The sequence below is a fragment of the Mauremys mutica genome, chromosome 3 (genome assembly GCF_020497125.1).
Source record: "Mauremys mutica isolate MM-2020 ecotype Southern chromosome 3, ASM2049712v1, whole genome shotgun sequence".
NCBI classification, from domain to species: Eukaryota; Metazoa; Chordata; order Testudines; family Geoemydidae; genus Mauremys; species Mauremys mutica.
The window spans coordinates 105742093-105757938 of record NC_059074.1 but is presented as its reverse complement, the minus strand read 5'-3'; the positions used below and the strand labels follow the sequence as shown (position 1 = coordinate 105757938).

The 15846-nt window shown below is 44.4% G+C and overlaps 2 protein-coding genes across 9 annotated transcripts in view; both read right to left on the bottom strand.

Moving 5' to 3' along the window:
- Window positions 1–839, bottom strand: part of ECT2L (epithelial cell transforming 2 like) — a 58892-nt gene extending 58053 nt beyond the window's left edge. For all 8 annotated transcript variants that reach the window (XM_045011734.1, XM_045011735.1, XR_006578482.1 and 5 more), the window contains exon 1: window positions 705–839. The gene's annotated coding sequence lies outside the window, so the exon portion shown is untranslated. The remainder of the gene's footprint in view (window positions 1–704) is intronic.
- A 1877-nt stretch (window positions 840–2716) lies between these two features.
- On the bottom strand, window positions 2717–14319 carry CCDC28A (coiled-coil domain containing 28A). The gene is made up of 6 exons (XM_045011333.1): window positions 14093–14319; window positions 10738–10934; window positions 9065–9228; window positions 7245–7399; window positions 6499–6521; window positions 2717–3934 (listed from the first exon to the last, which is right to left on the bottom strand). Exons 2-6 carry the CDS (start codon window positions 10893–10895, stop codon window positions 3880–3882), a joined length of 555 nt encoding a protein of 184 aa, XP_044867268.1. The 5' UTR covers window positions 10896–10934; window positions 14093–14319; the 3' UTR covers window positions 2717–3879.
- Window positions 14320–15846: the final 1527 nt, after the last annotated feature.

The window sequence follows — 15846 nt, the reverse complement described above, 5'->3', positions numbered from 1 at the left end:
GAGTTATGGTGGTGCATACTTCCCCCACATCTGCCCACCACTGTATCTCAACTATAAGCTAGAAAGCTGCCATTTCTGTGTGTGAGTAGTTTATTCTCCATACTCATTCAGTGCTTGGTCCCTCTCTGATAACAGGGGGACCTATTATGGTAAGGATACCAGATTTCCTCTGGTTTATGGACCTAGTACTGCTGTATCCAATGTTAGGTCTGTTTAAATTCCCCTTCCCCTCTCCCTTTATGGAATCCATGTCTGGTCTTTACTGAATAGCCACTGATGAGATGGCACTTTGTCCGTATTTTAAATTGTGCTATAAAAGGTATGCTGAAATCTCCTGTCTCCCCATGCTGCTTGCCTGCACGTTACATTTGCATTTTCATCTCTGAGCGTTTTCATTTTAAAAAATACCTCAGAATTTCTCTGGCAGAGGAATGTAACCTTCTTGCCCTCTTAAAGTTCTGATCTCTACCCTCTGCTACAAATCAGTCATGCACAAAGTACCTGGGAATTATGAAAAACCTAGAATGTTCATTTTTGGTTTAGTTTTGAAATCTTTACACCTGTTGCTCTGCAGCCTGTATGATTCAGGCCTGCAGGACATTACTCTCTATCCTTTCTATTAACATTAATACAGTAAAACTAAAATACAAAGCAACCCACTTTTCCCATAGACCAGGGAGTTCATAGTCTATTGAATGGTTTACCTCCAGAGAGGATACGTCTTGCTTTTCCTTCTGAACAAGCCGCTGGAGATCTGCAATGAAGGCTGGAATTACTGCTGCGTTGGAAGAGGGTCAGTATTCCCCCATCTCCATAGGAACTGCACAACAAGCTACACCTTGGGCTCCAAGCCAGAGCCTGACTCAGGCTACTGTTGCCTTGTGTGCCCCGCCCCTAAAGGGGAAGGGCCTATGGCACAGCTTCAAATCTCAGTATTTGCTCACTCCCACTAGACTTGCAGCTGCCCATACACCATGTAGTGATGTGAGCATGGAACCATCTCTTGCATTCCCACTGTAACAGGCCCTTTACCCCACATGTGGCAGTGACACAGCAGAATTGGGCTGCAGCAATCCTGAATAGAAGGGAATGGCACTGGTACGTCCCAGTGTAGGACGGGCCAAATGGAGAGCAGCATAGTTGTACCAAATTACAGCACACCATCCATCCAAACTAGTGTACAATGGGACAACCTACCACTATCACAAGTGAGTCAGGACTAAAGGCCAGCATATCTCAGCTAGGGAAATCTTTCTGAGTGGGGACCGTTGGATGGGCACAGCTTTTGTAGAACTAGGTAAGATTATCCTAACTGTAAAGGTTGAGAAACTGGAACACAAGTTAAGGAACTTCCCTGAGGTCACAAAGCCAGTCAGTGGCAGTGTAGGAAATATAAACAAGGTTTATATTACTGACTCCCAATCTCCCCTATTAACCATGCTCCTACGATGTTGCAACGCTAACTACCTTTATCTCATTCAAAGTGTGCGTCAGAAGTGTAATGCTTTGAGGGGCACAAGGGAAGGAGCAGGATATTTTTTAAGCTGCTTCCCAAATCTCAACTGTTGATCAAAATGTTAACTTTGTTTGCAGCTCTACAGTTAAACGGTAATAGGTTTGGCAAGAGTTTGTTCTGAGCTAATAACTTATTTGTGGCACCAACGACACAACCTGGAATTTTGCCCAGGATATGGTAACTTATTCTTACACTGTAGCTTGCCCACAATAACAGTAAATGTAAGTGAAATAAAGAACCCCCTAGTAGAACCAACTCCTTCCGGTGACATCAACCATCTTATGATATATTTATTTTCTTGTTACTAAATCTCTTTGCTACTTGCAGTCTGAAGAGACACTGTTAAAGTTGACAAGCTAAAAATCACAACCATCTCCCTTTAAATGTATGTATATTCCATTCCTCGGATCGCCTGCAGTAGTACATACTACTTGAAGAGTATAGTTTCTAATAAAAACACTACACTCCTGCTTGCAAAAAATTTTAGAGCTAAAAATCCTACATACAGCAACTGTCTAGTTATTGGCTGACCAAAGTCTAACAAAACCTTGGGTACACTTTCTTTTGCTAGTGTGGTCAGTGTATTGTGCTCCCAGTTCCTCTCTACACTGTCTTGGGAGTGGAGTAGTCTGCTCACAACCTCCCCAGAAGACATCCATCAGATTAGGAGTTAGGGATATTCTGTGGTGGCAAACTCTTTCTAAAGAGTCTCACTGACAAAGGGAACTGTGAAGTAAATCACAGTGCAACAAGGGAAGTTTGGGGGGAAGGACTTTACTAGGAATCTGACGGCTTAGTGTGGGATTTGGGCTTCTAGGTAGGAGAAGGAAGGCAATGCCAGTACTTTACTTAGAAGGTGCAAGAGTTGGGCTTGCTTTCAGTTGGGATTATGGTATCTAAAGCCGCCTCCTCACAGAGTTGGAATTTCTATTTAGAACTTTAGGGATCAGACAAAGCTACAATTGATTCAGAAGGAAAACGGTGGGAGCTCATGAGGCAAAGAACTGTGTTCTTTCAATGAAGATCTATGGAATCTTCTTCTCTGAGCGGGACTTGCACAGAATTTGAACCTTTTCTTCTCTATCCCAGGCACTAGTAATATGGATAGATCAAGAGCTCAGAAGACTCAAAAGGGAAGGGAGAAAGACTTCACTCCTGCTATAGAACAAATGCACACAAAAAATGAAATCTGAATAAACAGTTTAACTACACATTAGAACAAATGCACCACTGAGTGCACATTTTCACATGCTCTGGTAGAAGTTTTGAGCCATCACGTAATCAGTCTTTGCACAAACACAGGCTCTCTGTCCATGTTCAAGAAATGTTGCAATTTGTATGGGATTTGGGCTCATGCTGCTACAAGGCAGGAGCAATGATTCAGCTTGATTGTATGAAAGGAACTTTGTGTGGGGTAGATTTGTGCTTGCTAGCTATGGGCCTGCTTTGTCAACTGTGAATCCATCAGTACAACATCTTCAGTACTGAAATATGTATAGTAACGTGTGCTCCACAAAACCTGCCAGTAGAAGCATTTTTTAGGAACAGACCTCTTGTTACTGGGCATGTGTTGAAGGTCAGTGTTTATTGTTGCTTATTCTCTCCACTCCTGAAATAACTAAAAATAGTGAACAGCCCTTAACCCCTCAAAAAAGGGAGACTTTACTAAACAAAAGAAGTTAATGGAAAGCAAAGTAGTATAGAATGGATTTATTATGGAGTGACAGTGTTTAAGTATTGCTGAGAATTCAAAATTGCCAAAACCAAATGACATGGGCTGCCTGTATGTATTCTAATTCTAACTGGGTGAAATTTTAAAGTGGTTGACAGAGCAAGGGAAAAAATTGACTTTGTAAAAATTCAGACCCTACAAGAGCTCTTTCTCTGAGCATAATTAAACAGATGCTACACTTTTTAACATAGTGTATGGCATAATTTAATGGTGAACAAAATACACTAAAGAGTGTGCAGATTGTCTACATACTAGGCAGGAAGGCAGCTACAAAAAAGCTTCACTGCTAGCTTTGTCAAAATTGGAGTAATGTTAGTGAACATATTATATGTACATATATAAATCCAATAGATATATGAACAACACTGAGAATGTACTTTCAAGTTTTCCCCACTTTATATTAAATAAGGCATTAAAACAAGCATAGCAGCACACCATTGCAGTTAGATCAATAGATTCCAACCCTGATATATCGCAGTGCTCAAATCTGCTAACAGGAATGTGTGAAAATAATCACTTGTATTTGCACTTTAATTTTCTGTTGTGGAAAATGAGTAAGAATCTAGATTCCATTGGAAAAATAAAGACATGACTTCTGGAGAGATCTCTAAATAAAAAAAAATCTACACTTTTAACTGGTGGAGGTATTTGGGATATCTTGTGCATCTGCTAAATGAAGTTTTTGTCTGGAACAAAGAGTTAAGAAATTAAGTTTTCATATGATAACACGAGATAATTTACCTTATGAATATCTGTATTATACTGGTATTTAATGTTTGTAAAGTATGATAGATTTGAGATGACATAAAAGAACAAAATATTACACATGGCCTGACATGCTGGAATATCAATACACATTGAATGCAATTATACACAAGGTCAAAGTTTACATGCCAGAGGGGAAAAACAGTATCACAAGTCATCTTAGTGCTAACCACATTGTCACCAATTTAAAAATAAATTAATCCTCTTCTGTTTTATTGCAATTACAAAATAGCCTGATCCAAAGTTTTTCAATAAAGTGCAAATAGTAAAAATGAAATACATATTTAATATTTTCCTTGCCTAAAAAAATAAGTTTAAATTTAGAGAGTATTAAATCTTAAATGGGAAGATTGAAAGAATGGAGGCGTGCAGGTATCTAGAAGGGCACATCCCTGGTCCTGTGCATTTACATAAGAAAATGTATTAAATAAGTCTCTTAGAATACAGACCATTCACTACTAATTTGAGGACATTTGAAATCCTCATTAAAATACTATCCTTATATTAAAAGATGCTAATTCAGATCAGTTGCTTATATAATTAGAGCCCAATGATGCACAGACATTTTAGAACCACTTTTTCTGGCGAGGGCAGGAACAGTTATGCCATGAATTTCTGTAACTGCTGTAACATAGTAAATGAGTTATAGCAGGGGCTGATTTCACGTAATACCAGTAAGGTTGCACAACAGTTTCCAATAAATCCTACTCAAATTCCAAAACATACACCTTTGGGACTGAAATATTTCACACTTGGCCTCTGGCTTGATGAAACATTTTGGAAAGTTCTCTCTCTCATCTACTTATATCAGGGACAGGCAAACTTTTTGGCCTGAGGGCTACATCGGGTTTCCAAAATTGTATGGCGGGCCAGTTAGGGGAGGCTGTGTCTCCCCAAACAGCCAGGCATGGCCTGGTCCCCACCTCCTAGCCGCCCCCGCCCCCCTGCTTCTCACTCCCTGACAGCTCCCCCGGGACTCCTGCCCTATCCAACCCCCCATCCCCTGACGGCCTCCCCCAGGACTCCATCAACCCCCTCCATTGCCTGTCAGCCCTCCCGGTACTCCTGCCCCATCCACCACCCCCTTCTCCCTGTCCCCTGACCACCCCTGGACCCGCCACCCCTGACTGCCCCCTGCTACCCCATCCAACCTCCCTCTCATTCCTGATTGCCCCCTGGGACCCATGCCCCATCCAACCCCCGTTCCCCACCCTCTGACCACCCCAAACCCTATCCACCCCCCCACCCCCGACCATGCCACCCGAACTCCTCTGCCCTCTATCCAACCTCTCTGCCCCCTTACCGCGCAGCACAGAGCACCGGTGGCTGGTGGCATTACAGCTGCACTGCCCAGAGCACTGGGTCAGGCCGCGGCTCTGCAACTGCGCCACCTGGAGGGGGGGACAGCACGGGAGGGGCTTGGGGATAGCCTCCTGGAACAGGAGCTCAGGGGCTGGGCAGGAGGGTCCTGTGGGCCGGATGTGGCCCACGGGCCGTAGTTTGCCCACCTCTGACTTATATGGTCCTTGTTACTGTTGTATCACAACACCCCTGCAAGGCAGGGGAACACTATCATCCCCATTTTACAGACAGGGAAGTGAGGCACAGAGAGATTAAGTGACTTTCACACAGGAAGTAGGTATCAGAGCAGGGAATTAAACTATGTGTCTCAAGCCCCAGGCTGATGCCCTAACCACTGGACCATCCTTCTGCAATGGTTAGGAGGCTTACAAGAACGGAAATGACAACTTAAGGTAATGTATACATTAATATAAATGTGAGTTATTTAGCTGGTTATTTGCAGCTGTTAATGCTTAGGCATTTAACGGTAATGCTGCAGTTCTGTATTTTGCATATTTCAGTGATCTATGTTCTAAGTTTGTGTGCAAGTTTCCTCCTTCGACAGGAGCCCAAAAAAGTGTTGTGGAAAACTGAAGAATATTAGAATTTTTTTGCCCTAGTATCAGCAGGACAGAACTCCACTCCTGAACACTTTAGGAGGCATATTATTATGCGTGGTTGCTCCAGAGTTCCTAGCCAAAGTGGGTAGTTTATATCAAGGTCTGCACTCAACTGGCTAAACAGTCTTTTTTCTCAACATGTCCAGCCTAAAATTTTATACTTCAGCTATGACAATTTTAGATATCTGTGTCTGATGTACCTTTTTCTTTCAAAGTGTAAACAGAAACAGTTAATGAAGAAATCTTTAAAGAAATAGCCTATTCACAAAGCTTTGTTTAGATCTACAGCAACCTACCGTTTGAGTGTTACAGGAAAGCCATCTGTAAGCTAGAGGGATCTGAAAACATGACATACTACAGCCCTGAGCTTCAAAAAGGAGCACAGTTAAAATCCATTGAACTCTCCTGAGCTACAGAACAACTGTGAAATGTATTTTCTGGAAATTTAATAGTATAATTTTGGTTCTGATCAACTTTTTATTGCAAAAATGTTCACTAAAAATGACATTTAATAAAAAGGATACATAGAAGAATTCAGTTCTTCCAGCTGCAATATAAATGAACATAGTATGAGAAAAAACACTGTAGTTATAATTAATCAAGTAAACATGTCAATAATACAATTATAAATGGTACTAACACAAATTTAGGGTCTGTTGCAAAAAAATTAAACAAACCCTTCATGATAATACTGTAAGTTTAAAAGCAAGTGTAGCTCTACACTAGGAAGTTTTGAGAAATTAGACATTTTGGATATTTAACAGTTTTCCTGTTTATCAAAGAAGGCACCAGAGGAAAAAAAAAGATTGATACATTTAGAATACATAGGTCCAGATAATTCTCTCTGTCTAGTCTCTGCTAGGTGTGGCAGAGTACAGAAAGAACACAGGGAAGATGGTTCAGCTCCCTGATGCTCAGGCTGGTTCTACATCAGCCTAAGCTCTGAAACAGTTTGCAGGACCTTAAAGGCTGCTCTAAACTGCACAAACTGGTAGAGGCGCCACAAGGAGTAGTCTGAATAAGAGGGATGGACAAGGCACTTGTATTTCCCCAAAATTAATGCTGAGGAAGTAGAATCCTGAGCAAATATGGGAAATATCCTAGGTCATTAGAGTCACATTTTTCCTCAACGCATTTAAACCTAAATTCCTGAGACCCTAAGGTCTTCAAGTTGTATAGAAAGAATACCACTGCTGGATCCTGTTCTTGAACCAGATCTAGTTCTGTGAAGCAACTTCAGTGGAAGACAGTCTGTCTTGACTATACTTACATCTGATAGCAGCCTATCCAAATTGGAGTCACTGGCAACTTTTCTTTTATCTTCAGGAAGTTCTTCCAACTCCCCATAGAGTTCCAAATTCAAGCGAGCTAGCTTCTCCTGCATCCCCCGCACATGTTCCATCTGTTCTATGGAACACTCATTTCCTGAACAAAGCAGATTGTAAAGCTGTTATGTAAGAGTCTGACAATGGGGTAAGGAGCAAAGTCTAAGCTACTGCATGTATATCGTAGATGGATTTTTGTAGTAGAGGGAAAAAAGTGGTCAAATATCAGAAATAAATCCATTTACCTTCCCCAGGACTCAGTTTTATTTTTCCATGTTTATTACGTAACTTTTAAATAAGAGCTGTCCTTGCATTTGATCCTGTATTTGGGTCATGCTGAATTTGTGATATCAATCATTTCAATAGCAAGAAACTAAGTTTTTAAACAGGTGCAGTGTTCTCACCCTGTTCTGAATGGAAGATCTGCATGCTGGATCTAGTCCACCTCTGCCCCATCTCTAGACCTGGCCTTATTTTTCACTTAAAGTGTCATCAGACTAAACTTTTTCACTAAACTTGGCTGTTCCTGGGGTTTCTCCTCTAGCACCTCATAACCTCTGTCTCTCAGACATGCTCAACCCCCTCCTATTTAACCAGATTATAGCTAATTGGATACCCCTGAACTAATGTATGTATTTTACAAAAGTACCACCACACTTCTCTGCAAGGTTGAAGCACCTGGCAGCAGGAATGATTAAGCAGAAGAGCCCTGTAACCCCATGCAGAGACCTAGAAACTTACACCTGTTGTACACAATATTATGATTCCACTTCAAGGTCAAAGAGAAGAGTAAGATGGGCTGCATGTATGAAAGCACATATCTTCAATTGCATTAGACCCAATCCTGCTCATATTAAAGTTAATGACCACACTTCATGAGAGCCATGGGCTTAGGTCCTAACAAGAGCACTGAACACTTTGATGCCATGTATGAGGCATAGGTTCTGGAAAAACTCCATTGCAGAATTGAGTGGAGATGTCACATGATATGCCTAGGTTCTAAAGGTAAAAATCATCTTCATGGACCCTCAGTCAATAGTTCATGAAGCAACAGCATTCTGACTATAGGCAAGAATTTGCAGCGGTAATCAATTTATAGTACAAAAATTCACCCAAAAAGAGGAAATAGGCCTAACCTACGCTAGGATTCTAAAAGCTACCCAATACTAACCCCTTTTCCTATCACCTCTTGACCAAGTAATATAGCATCATACTTTAAACAACAGTTACAGGTGAAGTTCTACATAGAAACTCTATTTCTGGCAAGATGTAAATTTGGCAAACACAGAATTCAGTTCCCCAGCATAAGACAAAATTTTAAACTTTTTAATTTTAATTAAATATTAGCAGGTATACAGTTTGAATTGGTTTCCTACTTTGGAATTTACTACTTCATTTCATAAAGGCATTTTATTTCTTGGTTACATTTCCGCTAATATTTAACATACGCAAAGTATTTTTAAACTTGATATTTTAAACCTACAAGCCAAGAAACTGATATGTGTGTCCCATGATAATTGGAATACACTCTCTTAGCACATAGGCACTATGAAAGGGCCTTCTTGCCACAGCATAGACCCAAAGATAACCCTATGATTCAAAGGGTTGCTATCTCAAATGGCCAATAAAATAATCATGACCAAGTATAGACTAACCTCTTGTCTAATACAGACTGACAATCTCTATGTAACCAGCCCATCTGTTTGCAAAAAACTGCTATCTTATATAAAAGCAACAGCTGGGTAAAGAAAACCCACATATTTACCGAATGCTTGAAGTTTGCCAGAGTGGAAATCATTTAGAAGGCTCAGAAGTCCCCTCTCCATCTCTTGAACGTCTGATACATCTGTGAGAAAAGAGTGCTGTATTGGAGCTGCCTGTGCCCCTTTTCCTTCCCCTCCTGGAGGTTTGGCTTTTTCTTTTATTCCTCTGAGGAAATGAAAGACATCTAATTTTACAGACAAGACTACCTTCCTCTCCTTGCTCCTGCTGAAGAAGTGCAATGAAGGACTATCCTAGAAATCAGCCTTAAAAAGACAACTGTAGTGAATGTACATACTTAACTGCACCATCAAATTACAAAGTGCGGATCACAAATTTTACCTAAATATAAAGTGATCATATTGTGAAGCCACTATCTTGACAATCTGATAATACAAAGCAGGACTCCAAGAATCTGCTTTCTTATTACCATTAGAAAGCACAGGATAATCCACACGTTTTCCTTTTAAAAGTATTAAGAAAACCCTTCTGATTTCCCAATACTTTGATAGGAAGCAGACTCCTGGAACTCTACTTGGCATCAAATTAGGGCCCTGGGTGGGGAAGTAAATAACAAGGCAACCACATTCACTGAACAGATATTAAAGCAGTAACAGATATTTCTAATGTATACATTCACATTAGCTAAGATTTTATAACTTGTCACTAGTTTTATTTTTCTTCCATAAAACTGCATGGAAGTTAGCCAAGCAGACACATTCTTAAATACTCTGCATACAATGCACGCTCATACAAGTGTGGAGAAAACTCAAGTGAATTCAATCTTGTTAGTCAACTATTCCATGAGTAGCTTATCCTGATGTAAATACAGTTTTGTTGGCTGAATATAACCTGCAACTACTACTATAGTTTAGAAACTGCAATACATTTCCATATGACCACCCCTTGTCAAGTCAGGCTAATAGCTTGGCCATCCACAGAAATGATTCATATATAAAAATAAGTTTAGGTCAAATTTAACAACAATAAAAATATCAAAGTGATTATATTTCCCCTATATCTTGCCATATGAGGAATAATCCTGTTGTGTATTTTAAAACATTACTGAGTTGCACACAATGATAAATTATAGTCCATTCTCACATCAGCTGCAGGTACTGTAGATGTCTAGAGTAGTACACCCTGCATGTGGGATAACATAATATTTCTAGGGAAAACATTTTTCCTGAAATGCAATGGAGAAATGCAATCTACTGTACTTCTGAGGGGCAGATTCAGCAAGCTCTGCCATTCTGCTGATATTGGCACCTCCACACTAGATCTCAGTGCAGCACTGATAAAGTTAATTACTACAAAGATTGCTTAAGAATTTTGTTCTCAACCCTATTCTCTACCCACCTCTGCCTACGTGCATTAGTTCACTGTTTAACCTCCAGCTAATACACCTCTACCTCGATATAACACTGTCCTTGGGAGCCAAAAAATCTTACCGTGTTATAGTGAAACCGTATTATATTGAACTTGTTTTGATCCACCGGCGTGCGCAGCCCCGCCCCACCCCACCCCACCCCCGGAGCACTGCTTTACCACGTTATATCCAAATTCGTGTTATATCGGGTGGCGTTATATCAAGGTAGCGGTGTACTTTTAGGCCAATAATCCCAACTGTCTCTCCTTTTCCCACCCTCAATGATTTGTAGAATATTAGGAATTTACCTTTTTAACTTTGGTCTTTGTGAATTTGCTTGTGGTGCAGGATTTGAAAATGCTGTACTTCTACTGACCGGCACAGAATTTTTCTTGGCATTAGCAACCTGAGTTGGGTGACTACTGGATGATTTGGGGCTCCTCCTCTTGATTTTCCTTTCTTCCATTTCCGCTGGTTAACTATTGCACTCAGACTAATTTCTTATCTTATGGAAGGAATAAAATAGTTAAATATCCATTGAAAGGGGCAAATGAGTTATTTATTATAAAGAGCTGTAGTGATGCTCAGGCGTATTGTGTAAGAGTCTAGTCACAGATCAGCAGCAATTGCTTTACCCAAAAAGGTAAATCTTGATTTTCAAGATAAGCTGGCAAAGCCTGTAAGAGCAGCAGAAAAATCAAGATCACAAATCTAGAACTTCCAAGTCAGCTGGAGCCCCACTAGTAACTAAACTATTCTACTACACTTATTTTCTGTTACATGACTATCGTCTACTAGAAATCACCCTTTCAGCCACTGTTACTGAATTATAGTCTAAGTAGAATAATCAGAGATGACTGAAGCAAATTGTAGTATTGTACAATGCATTAATATTCTAGAAATAACCTATATGTATCCAAATATTTAAAAAAGACATCACTATGTATTTTATAACAGCAATAATGAGCTTGCTATATGGCATTTCCTGGAAATTAATGACTAGGTGGAGCCAGTGGCCCTACAGCTGCTCTTCAATCTTTATTAGTTAATTCTGTCACTTCCTCAAAGTAGTCCTTCAGCAGTTAAAAAAAGCTCACACTGAAAGCACATGGGAGCAGAGTAAGAAAACTGAACAAAGTAATAAGCCTGTTCAAGTGCCACACTCCAGATGCTTTCCAGTTCTACTTTCTGCATAGAAGTAGCAGCATGAGCATTATATAAAAGCAAGCTAATATTAAATGTAGCAGTAAAATAAAAACTAGTATAACAAACGGCATTACTTCATAGTCCATCTACAGCTGCCCTATTGTCAATGGAGAAAAACAGAAGCGGAAAAAGCCAGTCCCCTTTGCCACTTCAAACTTCTCTACTCCTCCTACATTTTACAGCGAAACTTGGGGTTTCTGTTATTCATTCTTTCCTTCTCATGGCCAGCCTTTATTTAGAAGGGACCAGCCTAGTTGAAACTCAGGGGTGACACACCATAACGCACTGACCCAAGCCTGCTGTTTTCTTTCACTATTTATAATTACTGTAAATTGATTAATAAAAATTAAAGGAATTGGGGATGAAGCAGAAACTTTGGACACAAGAAAAATCTTAACAGCCTGATTGCATAGGGGTGTCCCTGTGAGTTCATACTACGTGCCCAACCATCACAGAAACATTGGCTTCAAAAGGCATGAGAGCAGGGCCAGCAGTTCTGCAGGGCACAGACCAGGGTTTCTCAAACAGGGGTCACCGCTTGTGTAGGGAAAGCCCCTGGCAGGCCGGGCCAGTGTGTTTACCTGTCCCGTCCACAGGTCCAGCCGATCGCGGCTCCCACTGGCTGCAGATCGCTGCTCCGAGCCAATGGGAGCTGCTGGAAGCAGCGCGGGCCAAAGGACTTACTGGCCGCCGCTTCCAGCAGCTCCCATTGGCCCGGAGCAGGTCCGGCCGATGGCGGCTCCCACTGGCTGCAGATCGCTGCTCTGGACCAATGGGAACTGCTGGAAGCAGCGGCCAGTAAGTCCCTTGGCCTGCACCGCTTCCTGCAGCCCCCATTGGCCTGGAGCGGCGAACCATGGCCAGTGTGAGCCACGATTGGCCAGACCTGAGGACGAGGCAGGTAAACACACCAGCCCGGCCCACCAGGGGCTTTCCCTACACAAGCAGCGACCCCTGTTTGAGAAACCCTGGCACAGACTGTTCTGGTGTGATTGTGTTCACAGGGTGAGTTGTACATCCTGACACTGCCCATGGATGTTGGTTGAGGCTCGTCTTGTGCTATGTCTGGTGTGATGCCATTTACCCAACCCCAAACTCAAAAGCCACAAGTCAGATTCATAGGTAGGGTTGCCAACTTTCGAATCCCACAAAACTGAACACCCTACCCCTTCCCCTTCCCCAAGGCCATGCCCCCTGCCCTGCCCCTTCTACAAGGCTCTGCCCCCCGCTCACTACATTCCCCTTCCCTTTGTGGCTCGCTCTCTCCAACTCTCACTCACTTTCACTAGGCTGGGGCAGGAGATTGGGGTGTGGGAGGGGGTGAGGGCTCCATCTGGGGGTGTGGGCTCTGGCGTGGGGCCAGGGTTAAGGGTGCAGGACAGGGCTCCAGGCTGGGGCAAGGGGTTGGGATGCAGGAGGGGGCTCTAGCCTGGGGCGCAGCTGGGGGGTGGGGCTGAGGGATTTGGAGCATGGGAGGGGACTATGGGTTTGAGGCAGAGCGTGGGGTGCAGATAAGGCCTCCGGGATAGGGTCAGGGATGAGGGGTTCAGGGTGCGGGAGGGGGCTTTGGGCTGGGGCAGAGAACTAGGGTGCAGGGGGGTGCAGGCTCCATCTGGGGGTGCAGGCTGAGGAGGAGGGGTTTGGGGTACAGAAGGGTGCTCCGGGTTTGGGGGGGCTCAAGGCTGGGGCTCGGGTTGGACCGGCAGCACCCAGTCAGCGGCACAGCACGGGGGCTAAGGCAGGCTTCCTGCCTGTCTTGGCTCCACAGACCACGCTGTGCGCATCCCAGAAACTGCCAGCAGTAGGTCCAGCTCTTAGGTGCAGGTGCGACAGGCGGCTCAGCTCCACACGCTGCTCTCACCCACAGGCTCTTGGCCAATGGACGTGCAGAGCCCGTGCTCAGGGCAGGACGCAGAGCCCTGTGTCTCCCCCTTCCCCAGGAGCTGGACCTGCTGGCTGCTTACGGGGTGCAGGCGCGCAGCCAGGACAAGTAGGGACTAGTCCGCTTTAGCTCCACAGCACCACTGGCCGGACTTTTAACGGCCCGGTCGGTGGTGCTCGCCGGAGCCGCCAAGGTCCCTTTTCAACCGAGTGTTCCAGTCAAAAACCAGACACCCGGCCGCCCTGTTCATAGGTGATGGGACTACGGGTGCTACTGCTCCCCTCCCCGGCAGTGGTTCCATCACAGACGGGTTTACAGTTTGGTTCAATGGCGCTCAGCGCCCCCCCCCCCTAAACACGGATCCAGCCCCCGCCCAGCCCGCACCAGCCCCGAGAGCTGCGCCGGGGCGGCGCCGGGCGGGTTGTGCATTGCGTGGCTACACGGCACCGACCCCAGCGGCTGCGCCTGTTCCGCGGCACCGCCTGCCCGGCGCAGGGTTCCGGGGCCAGCCCCCGCCACGCCCACTCAGGGGCCCAGACCACGACCCCCGCCCCCGCGGCCCGCCCAGGCCCTACCTGCGCAGCTTCCCGTTTCACCGGTCGCCCAGCGTGTTTACGGAAGTGACGCCTCCTCATACGACCTTCGGTGGGCGCGCTGTGCATTGTGGGAGCGGGAGTGCAGGCCTCCGGCGCCCAGCTCTGGAGCCAGGCCTGTGCCGGAAGAGCGAATAAACGACAACTCCCAGCATTCACTGCGGCGAGAGCCGGAAGGGAGGAAAAACCGAAACGGCCTCTCTGTGGGGGCGGGGCCAGGAGTATCCCCCATTTTAAAAGGGCTTGCTCCTCTCAACCCTGTGGCGCGTGTCCCTCGGAGAAACCCAGCCTCGTCGCCAGGGTTACGGGGAGGGGTTCCTGGGGCGCGAGTCCCCCGCGCTCTGGCACGCGGTAAAAGGAACGTGGGCTCGTGGCAGCAGCTGCACCCTCGGGCGCTGTGCGCAAAGCGCTGAGAGGCGCCCAGACGGAGCCCCGCCCCCCTCCCCCGCCGCGAGGGACCCGCCCCTGACAGGCTCGTGCACAGCCCTGCCTAGGCCGGGCGTCACCTCTGCTCCGGGGCGTGCAGCCGGCGGGTCGGAACGGGGTCCGCAGTAGCTGCGCGGCACGTGATTCACAGGCCCTGTAGGGTCCCGTCCTTGCCGGCCCTGGGGCGGGGCGCGGCGGGGGCCCTGGACCCGGAGCTCTGTGCAGGAGCAGGACGAGGGCAGACGCCTGTCAATGCCTTCCTCCCTTCTGCAGGTGGCAGCTCCGAGTCACACGCTGGATCTGTTCATAGCTCTGTACGCGGCTTGTAGGCCTGGCAGAATTCGATTTTTTTATAATTGTGACAAATAACATTGATTATTTTAAAGCATTTTTCTAAATTTTTTTTTATCCATTTTCACAGTTGCAGGAAATTATGGAGCATAGGTGCTGGAACTAGGGGTGCTCCCACACCCCATGTTTTGAAGTGGTTTCTATCATGTACAGGGTTAATAGTTTGAGTAAGCAGCAAAGAATCCTGTGGCACCTTATAGACTAACAGACGTTTTGCAGCATGAGCTTTCGTGGGTGAATACCCACTTCTTCGGATGCAAGCAGTGGAAATTTCCAGGGACAGGTGTGTATATATAAGCAAGCAAGAAGCAAGCTAGAGAAGATCAATCAGCCAGCAGCTGAGGTGTGAAAACCAAGGGAGGAGAAACTGGTTCTGTAATTGGCAAGCCATTCACAGTCTTTGTTTAGTCCTAAGATGATGGTGTTAAAGTTTTTGGAGGTTGAAGTGTTCTCCTACAGGTTTTTGTATATTGCCATATTCTTTGCTGCTTCTACAGAACCAGACTAACACGACTACCCCTCTGATAGTTTGAGTAAATGGCTCTTGGTACCACCACTGTACAAATTGTTCCAGTGCCCTTGTAATGGGGTGGTTCCCCACAATCATTTTTTAATGACAGGACTTATTGAGATTCAAAAAATTAAAACTTCATAAACATTAAAACATATATTGTCAATGTCATGTCAAAATATACAAAGTAAATATCATTAAATCAAACTCTTAATAAGTTCTCAATATTTTTTTTCTTACTTTGATAACCAAAATTAATGAATCAGCAATGGAAATATTCTGTGGTTGGCTTGTGTGTATGGTGAAAATGATATTTACTGAGACTTACCAATAAAAGCAAATCCCCAAAGTCTATCTGTTTTCCTATCTGCAAAGCAATAGATTAACTTTTTAAACAAAGTGTTTGTTTTAGGAATAATTACTTTTCCAGTGCTACTACACTAATTGT